The sequence below is a fragment of the Scleropages formosus genome, chromosome 24 (assembly GCF_900964775.1).
Source record: "Scleropages formosus chromosome 24, fSclFor1.1, whole genome shotgun sequence".
NCBI classification, from domain to species: Eukaryota; Metazoa; Chordata; class Actinopteri; order Osteoglossiformes; family Osteoglossidae; genus Scleropages; species Scleropages formosus.
Window position 1 is genome coordinate 13,011,830 of NC_041829.1, and position 18,817 is coordinate 13,030,646.

An 18,817-nucleotide genomic window follows, 5' to 3' on the forward strand; every position below is an offset into this window, starting at 1 on the left:
TTATGCAGCAACTCCTATAACTTGCACTGGCACAAACACTACATAGTGTAGCAACCCCGTTACTGTGTTTAAGCAGGAAGATGTGCTTGGTGTTAATAGTTGCATTATGGGGAAAAACGTGAAATGTGGGTGTGCAACCACTGGAGGCACTTCTGGGGGAAATTATGGGGTGACCTGTTTGGCAATGTATTTAAAGCGAACCTGGGGATACTAGCAGGCTGAGAAAACTGGCTGAACACACAGAGCCTAAAGGAAGTGGGGTCCTCAGACCAAGAGCATTGTTTTCCTGTATGCAGGTTCTAAATTAAACGTTTGAGATGAAGGTGAAAAGCATCTACTCAATAAAATGTAGACTAAGTGACTGTATTTCAAGAATTGTGTGCCTGCACCTGTAACTCAATGTCAATTGGTGGAATGCCTGGAGAAATGTCTGCAAAAATGCACAATGTGTTGAGTCAAAATGTAATGTAAATGTCAACAAAATGACACCTCCGGCGTGTTTCAGACTGGTGCTGGGCAGCTCAGTTAAAAATTCATTATGTTAATCGGGGAACAAATGTACTGAAGAGCTGTACAGCAGTGACGTCAAAATAGAAGACATTAATTATAAACTATGACCCTTGCCAACAGTGAATGAAGATGAGCCGTGCAATTACTGCAATAAAGACAACTGGAAGAAGACGTACAAAGACAAGTCACCCCTGCGTCGAAAAATTACGTACCACAGCATATGGTGTAAAGTCGCAGTGCAGCCTCTCAAATAAGTATAATACCGTAGTATATGGTGCAAATTCGCATTAAAATTTTACAGGCGTTCAATTCTGAAACCACGGTCGTTTGATACACAGTCATATACGACATACTAGTCGCAGCATGACACTGTAAACATCAGCGACAAATAATAGCAGCATACGATTAATATTCATACTCAACTAACGACGTATGTTTTAGAAAATAGAATTTATTCCGCTCGGCAAGAACGAAAGGCATCTTGGGAAATGTAGGATTTAGTTAAGAATCATATAAAACTACACTTCCCCAAATACCACGCGTTAGTGGCAACGTTATGCTTTGAAATCGAAAAATTTCCTGGAATAGAGGAGGTTCTTGAGGGTCATGTGATAATGCTTGGCGTGGCAACAAACCGCAGTTCTAAAGTTATACGTGTTTTTGTGCCGTTACTAGGCGGACGACGTAGGTTGTTCTGTGCTAAACCAAGCCAGCGACACGTGTTTTCCAGCAGGAGCTACAGCACTTGGAGTGATATGGCCGAGGAGGCAAAGAAGCTTGCAGGTTACGCCGCTGTGAATAACCACGTTAAGGTAACTAAAAATAGTTAACGAAGTTCTGCTTTGAGCAATAGTTAATCGAAATCCTAAATGTACTCTCTAGGCTAGCCTCACGGGAACACACATGCATGTGTCATGGGGTTTTTTTTTTTTTTGATGGATGGCATTCGTTTCCCTTTATTACGTCTACTAACTTGGCAGTCAAGTTGGCTTATTATCAAATCTGTAACGACGATGTTTGCTGTTGTTCAGGGCTGACTCATCATGAGTTAAGTTCTTGTAACGTATCGTTTACTTAGACTCGACAATCTGAGTCTGTACTGCTGGACAGTCCTTCGTGTGATACAAGTTTGAAAGTTTAATTGATCACTTTTCAAGATGTGTTAAGATGACTACGTATACTATGCTTTACATAGTATGGATTAACTGTCTGAAGCAACAACTCGGGAGTTGCTGTGCAGTTTGCGTGGGAAACTTTGCCCGTTAAGAAAAAACACGTTGCGGTTGCAGTATGGCTTCATCATGTGTGTCGTTGCTGCACGTGTTTACATACAGTGAACTTTGTTCAGCGAAGGTTTCTGGTCACTGGTGTGTTTACTGAAATCATAGCGAACAGCAGTTCGTTCCGGGCGACAGGATCGCGCTTAGGGAGGGACGGAAGACGCCCGCAATTGAATCACTATACACAGTATATACTGCAGCGCGCTACGTTCAGGTGGGGAGAAGAAAGACGTACGGACAGCGTTCGTGACACACAGCGAGACGTAATATAGATGCAAACTGATTAAATAATGCTCATCATGCCGGTCCCAAAACCCCTTCTTCGGGCAGCCTTCCCAGCCTGCTGAACGCTCCTCAGACTTTTCCCTCCCTTTTCTACTACTCGCCAACACATGATAACCCCCTCATATTCCCTGTGGAAACAGCGGTTGAACACAATTCCATTTACCCACAATCCAACTAGTTGTAATGAACCATTTTTCCCGCTCAAACTCCAAGCAACGCGGGTCGTTACAGCAGCGGATCACTTGACGGAAAGAACCTCATCTGATGTGGCACTGCTTTACCGACTGAATGAAGTGTTTTTAGAAACACTTTTAACACGTTATAACAATTTTACATGCTAATATTAATTCAGTTAAGTCAGAGTAATTTTTAAATGTGGGGGGACAGCTGGTAGCAAAGTGGTTAGAGCTACTGCCTCTGGGTTCACAGGCCACAGGTTCAATTCCCATCTCTGCTTGTAGCGCCCTTGAGTAAGGTACTTACCCTGAATTGCTCCAGTAAAACTCTCCAGTTGTAAATGGGTCAATAATTGTAAGCCTGTAGTAACTGTAACCTTAACATTGTAAGTTGCTTTGGAGAAAATCATCAGGTAAATGTAATGCTTACTTAGACAATTATACAATATGTGCTTAGTCTTTATATTAAACTGACTAGTTTAAAGGATTGTAACAACCCACGCTACCGGACGCCCCCTTCCAGCGACCAGATGTTGACTGTAAAAAGTTGGAATGAATGGGAATTGTGGGAAATTTAATAATTGTGCAACCGCAGAGGGGACTGTCAAGCACTGTAAGAGGGTGAGCACATGTATGGGAGAATTAATATACTTTCTTGTATATCAAAAAAGATTGTGTGGTACCACTTACCCACTTCTGTTCTGGTAAACCTTGCTGATCCGTAAAAGGGACAAAAAAAGAGTGTCAGTTTGTCTTTCTTTACCCCACTGGCACCCATACCTCCATTGACTACTGTTATTACTCTGTTTTATTGAGTTGTTTAGTTGGAAGTGTTTGCTTCATCCCTTCCTGACTTGTCTAGTTTAAAGTCTTTGCTTCTCTGAATTTCCTAGTTGGAAAGTATTTCCAAGTGAAGCGTTGAGTTAAATACTGGCACCCGCCTTTGTTTGAACCCACAGAACAACTATGTGGTGGGGGTGGGGAGCGGATCCACTATCGTCTATGCTGTGGACAGACTTGGTGAGGAACTGTTTATTCAAACTTAAGTGGTTGTACTGAACTTTGTGTCTTAAATCAAGGTGTATGTGGAAAAGATATTACCTTCTTAACACCTTTGTTTCAGCTGAGAGGGTGCAGCAGGAGAATCTCAAAATCGTGTGCGTTCCAACATCTTTCCAGGTATGTCTACCTGCTTGTCCAGATGAAGATGGAACCCACATCCAGTCACATAGCCTAAGTGCTTTGATGCAGTAAAATTGACAAAAACTTATAAGTGCACACACTGATACAAACCAAGGGAGGGATCGAACCACCAGTTCACCTGAGTTACATTGTCTTGGGGCTTGAGACCAGAAACATTTACCTATTACGAAAAGTACAATACATAGGACATATACAGTAAGTCTGTTTGTACCACTTTGCTTCATGCAGTAAGTTGGCCATGTTCTCTGGTACACTGTCAGCTACAGCAACAGCAGCGGTCAAGTCCAGGTGGTCAAATCCAGATCCAGCAGTTGTTTTAACACTTTACTCGCAGTGCCTGTAACCCAGGCTCATTGTTTTCCCACATTTTTTAATCCTATTCTACAGAAACATATAGTTTTTAATTAAGTCTGTAAGGGTAAAATAATTTAGAAGCTTCAAAATGACTGTGGTTATTCCCTGCATCTTCTGTTATTAGGCACGCCAGCTGATTCTGAAGCATGGGCTTCCTCTTTCTGACCTTGACCGGCACCCAGAGGTAGGACCTGTGGCCACTTTTATAGCTTTACCTGGGTCTTGAACCGTTTAGCTTGATTGCCATGTTTCTCCCTGCTTTTAAATGTCTGTTTTTTTTTTTTTTTTTGAAAGTTCGTTGTCATTGAAAAATTATGGTTTGGCAGGAATACTCAGTGTTGTTGGAGTGCGTGTGTGTTCACTGTAGTTTGAGTCACTGCGATGCTTGATTGTGTGTTGAGGATGTGGAATGTGATAACTGTCCTTTTCTGCGCACACAGCTGGATGTGGCAATCGATGGGGCAGACGAAGTGGATTCCTCTCTCACGCTCATCAAGGGAGGCGGGTAAGTGAATCTGTCGTGTTCTGAGTGTGCGCTTCTTTCCAGGAAGTGCCATTGAGTGGAAATACGAGAAGTCATTTCCATGTGCTCGTTAATGCTGAACAGTTGCTTTTCTGTTGGTGTTCTTGTGTGTGCTTCAGATATTGGGGCTTAAGTCAATCTCTTTAACAAACAGTGCAATTGGACTGATCTCTGTCTTAAAGCAACTCTCTCGTACTCCTAACACAGACAGAAAGAGCTGGATGCAGATATGCCAACTACAGTACATCACTGAATTTCCACTTTATTTGCGCAATGCAGGAAATTCACTTCTTTTTGGACACGCTTTACATAAAATTTCATTACACTTTTTTTGATTCTGTAAAACCAGGCAGTCTTACTAATTTACGACACTGTTATTGTTATCTGACTGATATGCCCTTACACTACTTTGGCTTCATCTACTGGACTTCTGTACCTTTACTTGTATTTGGTATTTAACATTTACACTTATTACATTAGCAGAAAGAGACTTGGGTGCAGATGCCTGATTCTTAAGTACAGTTAGTTTCTTACCACATATGAATCGTTGTACATCACATGAGTAGCTGAAGAAAAACTTTTATCTGAATGTAGACGATTCCTTACTAGTAATTTTTATATATATATATATATATATATATATATATATATATATATATATATATATATATAAAATATAACAGTTACGTTACAGGAGTAGTTGCATGAATGTTTATTCATTGTTTAACAGGCATGATCTCTAAGTTATAGAGCATGAACATTTACACATTACATGAACTTAGTAGATCATGGTTTAAGTGAGTCCGGAAGAGATGAGTTTTAAGACCCTTTTTAAATGTGGGCAGAGATTCAGCAGTTCTGAGTGGGGGGGGGGGGGGGGGGGGGTTGTTCCACCAAAATGGAGCCAGAACCGATAACCTCGGTGCATTACCTTTTGTGCATGTGACCACCAAGCAGGCAGAAGTGGAGGAGCGTATTTTTGAAGTCAGGTTTTTGTACAGGTTACAGTCCAGAACTTAATAATGCAAAAGTATCCCAGTTCAGTCTATATGGAGTGTTGCTATGTTCTTGTGGGATTCCTCTGGGTGCTCTGGTTTCTTCCAACAGTCCAAAGATATGTTTCTACTGTTCTGAAATGTATGTCATTGTGGAGAAAAGCATCTGCTAAATGAATAAATGTAAATGTTTCAGGTGAATTGTTGACTCTGAATTGCCTGCAGTGTGTTTGTGTGTGTTATTGCTCTACTGTATAGATGACTGTAGGGAGTTTGCTGTATCCTGCACTGCGAGTCATCCTCGATAAAGGTTCCAGCTAAATGTACTATATAATAATTGTTGTGCATCGCTTTGGAGAAAAGTGTATACTAAATGAATAACAAGTATTAATCATTGGCTCCCAGCACTGCATCTAGTCATTGTAAATGCGCCGTCCTTGTGCCACATCCTTTTCTGCCTGGCTCTTTAGTAGTATGTAGTGTCTTCTGCAATCCGGGTTCCATCTTAATGCACTATACATTGGCGTTCATTATAGTTTGTATCGGTAAGGAGCAGAAGCATTTATCATTACCATGGTTTATGGAGTGTTAGCGCATGTTTTTGCTGTTGCTACTCGAAGTGATCAAATGTCGTCAACCCCGTCCTAAATCACAACTACCTGGTGTAATGTATGAACAGTATTACTTATTTTCTGGTCCAATTTGTTTTATTTTACTTATTTTCCAATCGCTGGCCCTGATAGCAGTTTATCTTCTGACCACAAAAGTCAAGAGTTTCAATGATGTGCGTTGGATTTCTGATCGTTGTCGAAGCATTGAATCACAAAGGAAGGTAATCGTAGTATGTTACATTTGAATGCTTTGGCTGGAGTATGTTTAACGTTTTCTGGTTTGTAAGGGGTTGAAAAGAGGCCGCATGGGAATTCGTAGCTAAACGTATTTTTCTTTTCTCAGGGGCTGCTTGACTCAGGAGAAAATTGTCGCTGATTGTGCCAGACACTTCATTGTCATTGCAGACTACAGGTATATAGGTTTCCACATGGCTTTTGGTGTTGGGCAAGTTTAATTTACAATTGCCACATAAGGACTGAGTATTTTGGTGAAAGTTACCGTTAACAGTAGAGCACTTTCTCATAATGGCATCCTCCATGGAGGTTGCTGTACACGAAGAATGCGGTACAAGTAGTGCCTGACCTGCTGTTTTATCCCTGAACAGAAAGGACTCCAAGTGTCTTGGGCAGCAGTGGAAGAAGGGTATTCCTGTGGAGGTCATTCCAATGGCTTATGTTCCCATAGGCAGGGACATCACACGACGTTTTGGAGGGGAGGTGGTGTTGCGCATGGGTGTCAGTAAAGCTGTGAGTTGATTACGCTGATTCTTTCTGCACAATGCTCTATTCAGAGTAATTTTAAGTCAATTCTGCAAACTTCCTAAATTATGTTTTTCTGTTCATAGACATAACTGAATAAAGTGTAATATTATATAATACACGCACACACCCTGGGTTTGTTGTCAGTAGACATTTTAGAATAATTGTACAATCACTGATGTTAAACTCATTATTTGTATGAATGTCATTGTCTCAAGGACTCTATGGAAGAGCAAAAAAAAAGTGCCATGTTCATGAAAGTTAAAGGAATATACATAATTCCTTCAATTGTTTGATAAAACAGAAGCCCATTTTTAGACTGTTCCCTGGTCCCAGACCTCAAGAAATGAACCTTTTGTTCAGGCTGGGGTATAATTTGTTTGATTTGCTATTGAAAAGGATTATCTTGAGTTTGTAAATGCTTGAGTTGTAACAAAATACAGAAAGCTATTAAGTACACACTGCAAGAAAATCTTACTTAGTCGATGCTTAGTAAGTGAATTGTTTTTACCGGTTTATAATGAAGGGTTTCTTTACTGCAGCAATTCGGGGCCAGATACTTCTTTAGGGACACTGCAGCATGGGATTGAAATAAAATGTCACAGTCCTGTAGAGTGCCTGTTAGAATAGCTGGAAAAGTTTTGTGTTGCTTTGACATGCTGCGGATTACATTCAAACCTTGTCCCCACAACAGGGCCCAGTTGTGACCGACAACAGTAACTTCATCTTGGACTGGAAATTTGAGAAGGTACACAACTGGAAGGAGGTTAACATGGCCATCAAGATGATTCCTGGTAGGTTACCTCTTTTGTCATTGCTAGGCTCCCTCTTGTGTGCAGTATCAAGTGTGATGCCTCAGGCACTAATGGCTGTGTAGCAGGCATATATTTATATACAGCTCATTAATGACACTTTTTGAACAGATTAACACTTCTGTTTTCAGTATATTACAAATCTGTGTATACCTTTTTTATCAAAAATGAATAAATCTTTAACACTTTATATTTTAATGCACATTTTGTAACTACTGTTAAGAGTTTTTTTTTTTTTTTTTTTTTTTTTTTATGTAGTCACTGCACAGTTTTACAGCCTATCACCCAGTACTTAGCAAAAACTCCTTTGGCAGAAATCACAGCTTCAATCATTTCCTGTAGACTCTTCTTGCTTTAGGCTTCCCGCCCCCCCACTTCCTTCCAAAAAATATTTCTAGCTATACATGTTTGAGATCACTCTCTTCATAGATGCTGGGACTTGAGCTTTGAGGATTTGTTTGAATCATTACGTTCTTCCACCAAATACATATCCCAAAGCATAATAGATGCAGCCCATGGTTAACCACTGGCAACTTGTTCTTATCTTCATTTCTTCAAATGTGTCTTATGGTTGTGAATAAAAAGTTTGTTTAATCAGTCCTCAGCACTTTGTTCCAAAAAAGTCTTCAGCTTATGATTAGTGTTTGCACATTTCAGATGGTTATTATTTTGATAAATTTTCAGGCAGTATTTCCGTGTGACAGTGGTCAGTTGAACCTTTCTGTAGGTCCTTCTGCTTGGTTTATTAATTATGTTACCGAAAGTCAAAATTCAAATTGTTTACATATCAGTGAAAGGGCCTTCACTGCTCTGTAGCAGTCATTTATTTTTATTTTCAAGATTGTGGTGTATCTATTCAACAGAATTATCTTCTAATTAACTATACTTGTCTTCAGTGAAGACTTGACAAGTCAGATGAGTTTGGAAAGCCTTAGCATATTACTAAATCAGTTGGAAGGGGGCCAAAACTTGCTCCCCGTATAATACATAGTATCCACTGTATGGTGCACAGGAAGATGCAACATGTACAAATATACAGCATACAGAACACAACAAATATACAGCATACAGAACACAACACACAAACATACAGATGGAATGGAACATAACTTACCATATATGGAACATCACACACCAACAACTTCACCTGCATACCATGAGGTAACCATGTCACCCGCACATATACCTAATGACTGCTAACAAACTCCCAGTTGCCATGACTCCCTGCTTGTCAGTGAGAAAGGACTTGCCCTAGAGTAAGAGGGAGAGAAGGACCAGCTCTTCATTCTTTTCTTCTGGCATCTCACCAAGCCTAAGAGTTCCAAAACAAAGTCAATTGAATCCAGAAATTGAGTCTGTCCTTTTGTCTCACCAGTTCATTTGTCACATAAATTAAATTTAAATTTGTCATTTTCTCATCTGTCCTTTAAAAATATATCAGCGAGGCTTGTCTTTGCCTTTTAAGATTACTGCAGTCATCTGATGCCACTCTGTTTTGCTTTTTCCTCCAGGGGTTGTGGAAACTGGACTCTTCATTGACATGGCAGAACGAGTTTACTTTGGGATGCAGGATGGAACTGTGCGAATTCGAGACCCCCCAATTCACTGAAAGCTGCCAAGGCCCCTTTTGCACCTGGATGTTTTCTGGCCTCAGTGGCTACGACAGACTTCCACTTTCACTGATTCTGCGGGGGGGCTTTCTTTAGTTCCACCAACCAAAATGTCTTCCCACGGAAAAGGGACAGGAGAGCGAATTTCCACTTCACTCTGAGCTCTCTGGGTTCCTGTGTGAATAAGAAGGTGCTGAAGATGTGCTGAAAAAGGATGGCTTGACTGAGGACTGTTACTGTGGTCCTTAGCTTTTGGTTCCTTTTGTGATGCCAGCTGCAAGGTAAACAGTCCAACATTGGCAAGCAGACCTCAAGGATGAAAAGCAGTCCCCAGAAAGACATGAACATTCACATGGGTCAGCTATTATGTTTCTCACCATGACCAAACTTCTCCTTAATTGTTGCCTTTCTTGGATATGGTAGCCATTTGTCTGGCTCCCTTTTCAGACTCTAACTATGGACTATAAAATGTAAAATATAATTACTGCAGGAGTCTTATTTCTGAAGTTTGGTTGTGGGGCAATTGTCAGTTTTTCACTGTTGAATAAAAATTGTTTTTCAGATATGTTTTTCCCCTTCTGTTAAGTGGGGAAATTTTATTTTTTTTTCCATGGATTAATACCAAGGAGCTGAGAACATGTAATAATTTAAAGGGCATTGAATACCTTTGTGATGACCAAGTGCAATTTTGCCTTTAAACTTAATGCAGCAAGTCAATAATAACAAGACCACTCTCCCCTTGTGTCTGAGTTCTTAATCAGTGAAACTTTTACATCTTCAGGCCATTTTCCCACAGCTTCTTTTCATTTAATTTCATGTCATGAATTCCTCCCTCTGCTCGAGTTGCTTTCCTTCTACCTTCAGAACCGCGGTTAAGGGAAGCTACTCTGGACCCAAAAATCAGTCCAGAGTTACAGGCTAGCTTCCCTCCCCCTTACTCTTTTCCAAAATCTAAAGACATACAGCTCTGCTTCTACCTTCAGAGAAATTAAAAGAAAAATCAGTCCAGTAACTGACAGTTTATCCAAAATGTTTTCAATAATCATGTTTAATCTTATTTACATATATAGCTGACACTTTTCTCCAAAGTGATTTACAATGTTAAGATAGTTATTTACCCATTATACACCTGGTTATTTTTACTGGAGTAATTTTGGATAAGTACCTACCGCAGTGGTTCTACAAGAGTTGGGGAAATGTGAACCAGCAACCTTCAGACCCAAAGGCCGATGCATGTACATTTTGTTACTGAATACACCTGAAACCGCGTGTCCCATGCGGGGAGCTGGACGCTAATCCGGCAACACAGGGCGCAAGGCTGGAGGGGGAGGGGACGCACCCAGGATGGGACGCCAGTCCGTCACAAGGCACCCCAAGCGGGACTCGAACCCCAGACCCACCACAGAGAAGGACCTAGTCCAACCCACTGCACCCACCTGTTTGAAAGATTCAATATTATGGATTTACTTCATAGAACACAGCTCTGAAAATTCCATAAGTAGACAAAACAAAGTTGAGGACATAAGCTGTTTTTTATCTGAACTCTAAGTCAAATGTGTTTATACCGTTCAGTATGTTTTTGATTCATTGCCTGTACTGTAGTACTTGTCGAGATTTTTTTATTATAAAGGCATTGTAATTTAAAAGGACACAGAATAAACTGCTTTGAGACAAACTAATGGGAAGGGCGTTAAATAAAATGAACTGATATATACTAATGGAGGATAACGAAGGATTCCCCGTGTTCAAGATTCATCTCTTCAAGGTCATATTGCACACCGTACCCGTTATTACGGAAAAAAGCACGCATCTTCCGGCGGAAGTGGGTTCATACTGAGTTCTGATTGGCTGGGGGGTTGAGGAAACGCTTGTGGATCATTGAGAGCTGCAGGAACAGCTCGCATTACGCCGTATTGGTCCTATTAACGCGAACAGGAAGGTTGAGAGTCGCACCCCCGCTGTGCCCATTCACTTATTTTTACTTTAATAACCGAAAAGTGAGAGGACAAAGACGAGCCGTGAGCATGGCAGCCTACAAACTGGTGCTGATTCGTCATGGGGAGAGCTGCTGGAACCAGGAGAACCGCTTTTGTGGCTGGTTTGATGCCGACCTCAGCGAGACCGGTGTGCATGAGGCTAAGAGGGGCGGAGAGGCCCTCAAAGGTGATTATATTCTTCAACTCGTCCATCATTAATATCAGAAATTATACTTCAATAAACAGTGAGTGAGTAGGTTATCACGTGAGGCTGTACCACCAGCAGATTAGTAAACCTAACGAGTGGAAATAACTCGTTAACTTGTTATTCAATTGTGAACAGGTAACTGATCAGTGATTATGCGTTAAAACTACTCAAAAGAATGTGGTAGTGTCAGTCAGGTCACAACTAACGGGCTCTCCTTCAGAAGGTTTAATACATGATGATTTTATTTTAAAAATGTAATACTGTGGAGGTGTTTAAAAAGGCAGCTGATAAAGTTGTGGTCTGTTACTAGAAAAATTATTGGCTTATTCGTTTGCGGCTTGAGAGGTTCAGGACGTCTTTCAAGCGCGCGGAGGAGAGCACGCTCACGTCTCGCGCTGGATGCGCAGCGACGTGACGCCTGAGGGTTGAGCGCCTCGCGCTGGGATGCTGCGCTGGCCCGTGGCCAGTGCGAAAAAGCGCAGCATAAACACGCGCTAGTCTCCGCGTGCGGGTCACACCGCGGGACGTTTCCTCGCCACGTGGCACGCGTACTGAATGCTGAGTGTGAACGTGCGGCCGAGAGCGTGTCCGCGTGATTACTCATTTAACAGAAAAAGTGAATCAAAGGCTATTTGAAATGAGCATCCATCATTAATATTTTCGGCAGTGCACAACAAGAGCACTGGATGAGAATTTAGACTTGACTATTTGACACTAAAGTATTTTTAATATTTAGTCATGCATTTACCTTATTATGCTTTTCACAGAAGGCAAATTACAAGTTAGATTTCTCTATAAAAGTACTTAGTCATTTAACCATTTTTACTGTAGTTTTTGCTGTGTCAATCTAGGGAAAGTGACTTGATCAGGGTCAGTGCAACAGGAACTGGAATTCCTATTGGGTCAGCAAAGTAACAGCTCTAACCACTATGCCACCCACTGGCCCAACTATGGAACTGAACTCAGCTATGGAATTAAAGTAAAATATTGAGTGGAAATGTCCAGTTACTTATGGCAATTTGTAACCTCATACGTTCTCCCTGACTTCTTGCACAGAGGCCGGCTATGAGTTTGACATTTGCTACACCTCGGTGCTGAAGCGGGCTATCCGCACTCTCTGGATTGTTCTGGACAGCATTGACCAGATGTGGCTGCCCGTGCACCGCACGTGGAGGCTCAACGAGCGCCACTACGGAGGCCTGACGGGCCTCAACAAGGCCGAGACAGCCGCCAAGCATGGTGAGGAGCAAGTCAAGATCTGGAGGCGCTCATATGACATCCCCCCACCTCCCATGGATGGTGACCATGACTACTACACCATAATCAGCAAGGTAAAGTACCCCCATTTCTCTACCCAGGTATTAAAAGGTTATCTGGGTTTCTAAATGGTTTTTTGACATCATCTGCATTTGTAGACATTTTCTTGCTGGGTAAGGATGCATTCACTCTTTTGGAAACAGTCTTATAGTTTCACTGAGAGGCAGACTCACCTCTGCCCCATATGTTGTTCTGACATTGCTGCAATGTTGCTGCGGTTCAGTCAGTCCAGGAATCATTAGGAGATATGTAGATCCACACCAGTTTATGGTTAAAGATGGTGAAAAGGATGGGGATTGGTCATCAGGGATACATGATGATGATGATGATGATGGTAGACAATGTATAGAAATTTACTAAGGTGCGACGGTGAAGATGCAAAACTGATTCAGACAAGTGAGTTGTCTCTAAATGTAATTTTGCATATTTTTTGAAGTGCCATATTTCTTCTGTATATCTGAGTTAATTTTTGCTTGGAAAAGCAAGCTACAGCTGCTGAGTCAAAAAGAAGCATGTGAGGCTTTGGCCACAGCTGCAGAAATACTAAATTCCTGTGCTGTATCTCTCCTTATGACTTATTGCTGACGAGTGTATGTAGCTCTTCAACATGTTTAACGAGATTGATGGATTGCCAGTGAAAACAGTCTTTTAATAATGTTTTCTGATTCTCTTACGTTGTTTCCAAACAAGGTAGTTTACCCCATTCATATATTGGGGGTTTTTTTGTTGTTGAATGCTGCCCTCTCACAGGACCGTCGCTACGCCGACCTGACTGAAGACCAGCTGCCTACCTGTGAGAGTCTGAAGGACACAATTGCTCGTGCCCTGCCCTTCTGGAACGAGGAGATTGCACCACAGATCAAAGAAGGCAAGCGAGTCCTGATCGCTGCCCATGGGAACAGTCTGAGGGGTATTGTGAAACATCTTGAAGGTAGGTGTATTACCCTAGCAGCCACAGAAAGAAACAATCTACCACGTCTTTGTTTTCATGTTTGGTGCTCACTGTTGAGACTGGCTCTGAGCCCCAGGCCTTGTTCCTCTCTCTCTCTCTCTCTCTCTCTCTCTCTCTCTCTCTCTCTCTCTCTCTCTCTCTCTCTCTCTCTCTCTCTCTCTCTCTCTCTCTCTCTCTCTCTCTCTCTCTCTCTCTCTCTCTCTCTCAGGCATGACAGAGGAGGCTATCATGGAGCTCAACCTGCCTACAGGAATCCCCATCCTCTATGAGCTGGATAAGAATCTGAAGCCTGTGAAACCTATGCAGTTCCTGGGGGATGAGGAGACAGTGCGCAAGGCTATGGAGGCTGTGGCGGCCCAGGGAAAGGCCAAGAAATAAAGGGTCTTTGAAACCACTTGAAGAAGGGGAAGCTGGGGAGAGGGTGTCAGGGTAACTGTGTGTGCTGGGTGCCCCAGCGAATCCCAGCTTTCCACTCACAGGGGCTCTCATGCTCCATACATACATCACAGAAATAGACATCATGGCACATAATTCTTAGTAGCTACCACTTTCCTACATAAAGCAATGCGTCAGTACTGTTGGCTGAACACAAAATTCTAAAGAATAAGTGGGGAAAAAATAGATGTTAAATACTAGGGACCAGTTTTAAATCCATACCCAAACAATTCAGCAGTTATTCATTCCAGAAATGAATTGTGCTTAAACAGTTCAACCCTTTTTCTTTTGAAATTACCCTGTTTTGTAACATTAAATAGACCACTACTTATATATGTTCCCTTACATTGAAATGAAGTGGATATAGTGTCTTTCAGAAAAAAGTAAACCCTCATGTCTGTCAGTCTTTACTGCTTGTTGCCATGTAAACTGTTCTCCACAGACTAGAAGATGTATTTTTGTTCCTGATGCATATGAAGGTTGGAAATGCACTTCACACATTTCTTCTCAACTTGAATACTGTGTTCTTAGCTCTGTCACGTGACAGTAATGTTTTTTCCTCCCTGCCTCTATATGTCTCCTTTCACTGTTAAAATGAGACATTGATGAAATACTGTATCCAGTCAGTCACTGTTCTAAAGGCTAGTTTACTGAGGAAGTACTCTGTTTTTACCTCAATGCTGTGTGGGGGGGGGGAGACTAGGGTCCTGTTTCCTTTTCCCTTTGACTTTCCTGCATAATGTTGCTAATGTAGTTTACGAAGCCCTGTGTACGATGTTTCTTTGTACATCCAGTTGCCTTTTCCCCCCCCCAGACAACAGAGAAAGCTGAGTGCACGGCCATCATTTCCAGTGTACGGCTCTGTGAAGACCTCTCCGTTCCTGAATGTATGAAAAACCCTTGAACTCTGTGGATGTAGACAATGTTAGACCAGTGGAAAGATTGGTGTTTCAGGCATAATGGTTTATTTGAACCTTTATAATGTTAGTTATTCCATTTTTCAGCCAAATTCTGAAGAACGTATTGCTATTCCACGACTGCTAATGCGTGTTCTCTAACCTGTGCATTTAGGGTTTTTGAATCCACAAGTGTTCTGTCTTTGTTGCTAGTGACTTGATGGAAAGCTTCACTTAGCTGGGCTTGTGGCATTCCTTAAATATACACTGGGTCCCACGTGCAACTAATAAATGTGACATCTGCACACGTGTCAGTGTTTATTTTGTAGCATCTTTTCAATATTTTTTTTTAACTTGAAATTGTCATTAGAAAGAAGTGGTGTGTTTGCAGCGGCCCCCACTGGAAGAGAACACAACACCAGGATGAGCTTGTTCAAAGTGACCTGAACTGAAATTGAAACTTCACTCACCTGAACTGGGATCAGTTTAGTCATCAGTCTAATTAGGATAATACAGTTCCTTCTCTTACTAATGTGAAGAACAGGACCTAGCAATGTCGTTTATGCAATCATCTGCATTACTAGCCATTTAAATTCAGCTAAACAATCACCGAATAATTATAATTAAATATTATTAGAAAAATGAGGGCGAGAGGACTTGTGGGGGGGCTCGTGGCTTTATTGTGGAATTGCTATGACCCAAAAAAAAAAAAATCCTCCAGCCTGGCTTATGAGCTGTAAAAGTTTAAAAACCTCTGAAACCTCTTCGAAAGTCAAAAGTCTAGTTTTGCGATGAAATACTTAATACTATTCAGCTATTTGTGAACCGCAATATATGAGACAAATACGGCACCCCACATACTCCTATACGAGTTACAGAAATAACCAATCACGCTTGGTCATATTGGGAGGGGGGGGGGGGTCAAGAAATTATGAGCCAGTAATTTTTCTCCTTGTTCTAGTTTTACGATAGTTGACCAATCACACTTTATGACGTCGTGGTCCTAACGGCCAATCAGCAGATAGTATTCCTTTCTCAAAAACATGTCTCCAATGAAGCTGTGTGTACCTGGTGCGTGCCGGTAGCGTTCTCTGTAAAACTGGTTTTTATGTATGCTTTTGTCGTTCTTTATACAGTAACTGGATAAAGCAGCTAGTTTTTAACTAAACGACGTCGTCGTTGTGAGCACTTAGAGCACACGGAGTTCGTCACCGTAGAGTCGCCCGTATCTCCTCGGCACGTGCGCCGGCGGGTTAGGAACATGGAACACCGCTGTTGAATAGTAACGTTAGTAATCAATACATTTACGCGGTAGAACAACTGTAACATTTACATGTTTCTCCTGCTATTTGCTAGATAGATGTTCCGTGTGTTACAGACAGTGGAAATATACAGTGAATATATACTTATTGGACAGCAGGTGGCGTGTTGCTTAAATGAACTTATCACCTGAAGGCTACTGGTTCAGGCCCCACTCCCATCTAGCCAAAGCAAAACTGTTTGCAATACAAGTAAATTGCAGACATTTGCTATCCTGCCACAGGCTCAGGCTGAAGTATTTCAGAATCAGAATCAGAACGAGCTTTATTGCCGAGTATGTTCACACATACAAGGAATCTGTCTTGGTGACAGAAACTTCCACAGACAGAATGACAGTGACAAGACACAGATGAGAAGACAGAATATGTGAATGAAGGATAAAAAAAAAAAAAAACAGAAAAAATATAAAGTACACAATATACAAAAATAGTCACTAGACATTATACGTATTTGTACATAAGACTTGTTTCCATGCTTTGATTTTGAGCCACATATAAATGGACAGGTAAAAGCTGTAGAATTTACCAACTTTGCATTGTTGGTTGAATAAGTTGATACTACTGGTAATGTAATTACAACACATTTACATTAAGTGTCTTACCTTGGATATAGAAGATATATGGTTACATCACTTTTATTATGCCTGGTCCTCAGTATATGGGGCATATTAATGATCATGAATCTCATTTGGGGGAGATTTAATGGCTTCTTTTTTCTTTGTCTTTCAGGGGAGAAGCTCTGCAGTGCAGAAGACTGCAGTCCTGGTGCAGGCACCTACTTGAGACACGGACAGATCTTTGCCTCTCTTGCTGGATATGTCTTAAAGAAGAGTGAGGGAGAGGAGGTGCGTGGAAAGACAAGCCGCCATGTGTGTATGTGGACAGCTGTCACTGGGAGCACATAGCATGTTTTAGGCATGATGACCATATTGTGTATTTTGAGCAATGGCTTAGCTGACTGATTAATTGATTGCCTCTTCAGCTCCCTGTCATCTCTGTCATTAAAGAGACAGAAGCACAACTACTGCCAGATGTTGGTGCAATAGTCACCTGCAAGGTAAGGGCAATCAGTTGTCTTCCAGTTTTTAGTAATCCTGTCTTCTTCTGGTGTGTCAACCTATGGGTTGAAAGTAGAATTGAAATTATGAGCTTTCTGCGATTTTTTTCTATTCTGCATAGGTCACAAGCATCAACCCGAGGTTTGCAAAAGTGCACATCCTTTATGTGGGCTCCACACCACTGAAAGAGCGATTCCGAGGAACGATCAGGTATGCCTTTACGTTGGCGCACATGGCGTAATATCAGCTCAGTTCAAGAGCACACGGCGTCCACAGACTTTTCTTCCGGCTAAGCTGCTTAATGACCGTAATGGATTTTTAATGCATATTTTACTTTTGCAGGAAAGAAGATGTGAGAGCAACAGAAAAAGACAAGGTATAAAAATACTTGACATCCAGTTCATGTGCCCATCTTCTTCAGTGATGGTGCTCACTTCTTCTGCATGCTATATGTTGATAACCATTGTTTTATCCCTGTTTTAGGTTGAAATATACAAAAGTTTCCGGCCTGGAGATATTGTTCTTGCAAAAGTGGTATCCTTTTCGTCAGACTGCAATTTATAAGCTTGCTAAAGAAAAATTCCTCTTAAGTTGTTCTGTAGCTGTAATGAGATGTGTAGAATGGTAATAAAAATCTGATTTAAAGTAGTGGTGCAGCTGTCCTTGACCAGGAGTCATATCTCTTTGGGTGATGTCCAATCCAACTACCTGCTGACCACAGCAGAGAACGAACTCGGTGTGGTGGTGGCCCACAGTGAAGCAGGTGAGCTGCTCTGTCTGGGGAAGGACTTTGCAAGTACAGCAATTTCCATGTTGGCGACTAAGCAATGGGAAGAAAGAAAAGCTAACAAGGCTGTGTGAAATTAGGTCCAAGCTTTCGGCAACTCTCAATTTCTGGGCAAGTGTAAATAATTCTGGAAGACAGCTGAAGACAGTTTTCTGTCCTACCATGAATAAGTATAGTATGGCAATTTTGATAGGGTTCAAATTAATGTCAGATTTTGATTTTACCACTACTTCTCTCTTTTTTTTTTTCCAGGGGTGCAAATGGTCCCTATCAGCTGGTGTGAGATGCAGTGTCCTCGAACTCATGCCAAAGAGTTTCGGAAAGTGGCCCGAGTGCAGCCAGAGTATCTACAGGCATAACCTGTTGATGGGTCATTTTTATTCATAAAGCTATTCCTGTAGATTCCCAATATTCCCTTTCACTGAGGAAGGCATGGCTTCTTGTGCGTACATGCCCTAATGACTGAGGACTCTGCAAAACAGTACCAAAGGGCTATTCTGACCACTTCATGGAACCAAACCCCCAACAGAGGCTACTGCTGCCTTAGCAAAAAGCCAGTTGGGATTCTGAAGGAGATGTATGTAGTTGTAAAAGTGATTTGTTAGAGGACTGAAAGGTTCACAAGATCACAAATTTAAAATGAACTACCCATGATTTTTTTTCTTTCATACTTAAGTGTTTATTTCTGTGATCTTTGTTATGATCTATGTCTTTGTACATATTTAGGAGACAGTTGTACAAAAAAATAAAG

The 18,817-nt window shown here is 41.4% G+C and overlaps 3 protein-coding genes across 3 annotated transcripts; all 3 read left to right on the top strand.

The window, feature by feature from the left end:
• Positions 1–1,056: 1,056 nt before the first annotated feature.
• On the top strand, positions 1,057–10,045 carry rpia (ribose 5-phosphate isomerase A (ribose 5-phosphate epimerase)). Its single transcript, XM_018726418.2, has 9 exons — positions 1,057–1,322; positions 3,211–3,271; positions 3,375–3,430; positions 3,933–3,992; positions 4,249–4,313; positions 6,281–6,349; positions 6,543–6,684; positions 7,391–7,490; positions 9,020–10,045. The coding sequence occupies exons 1-9, from the start codon at positions 1,125–1,127 to the stop codon at positions 9,115–9,117; spliced, it is 849 nt and encodes a 282-aa protein (XP_018581934.2). The 5' UTR covers positions 1,057–1,124; the 3' UTR covers positions 9,118–10,045.
• Positions 10,046–10,979: 934 nt separating this feature from the next.
• Positions 10,980–15,211, top strand: LOC108918829 (phosphoglycerate mutase 1-like). The gene is made up of 4 exons (XM_018726414.2): positions 10,980–11,281; positions 12,359–12,633; positions 13,370–13,550; positions 13,780–15,211. Exons 1-4 carry the CDS (start codon positions 11,143–11,145, stop codon positions 13,947–13,949), a joined length of 765 nt encoding a protein of 254 aa, XP_018581930.1. The 5' UTR covers positions 10,980–11,142; the 3' UTR covers positions 13,950–15,211.
• A 734-nt stretch (positions 15,212–15,945) lies between these two features.
• Positions 15,946–18,805, top strand: LOC108918904 (exosome complex component CSL4-like). The gene is made up of 8 exons (XM_018726520.2): positions 15,946–15,973; positions 16,951–17,066; positions 17,204–17,278; positions 17,401–17,489; positions 17,622–17,655; positions 17,763–17,813; positions 17,958–18,042; positions 18,319–18,805. The coding sequence occupies exons 1-8, from the start codon at positions 15,946–15,948 to the stop codon at positions 18,423–18,425; spliced, it is 585 nt and encodes a 194-aa protein (XP_018582036.1). The 3' UTR covers positions 18,426–18,805.
• Positions 18,806–18,817: the final 12 nt, after the last annotated feature.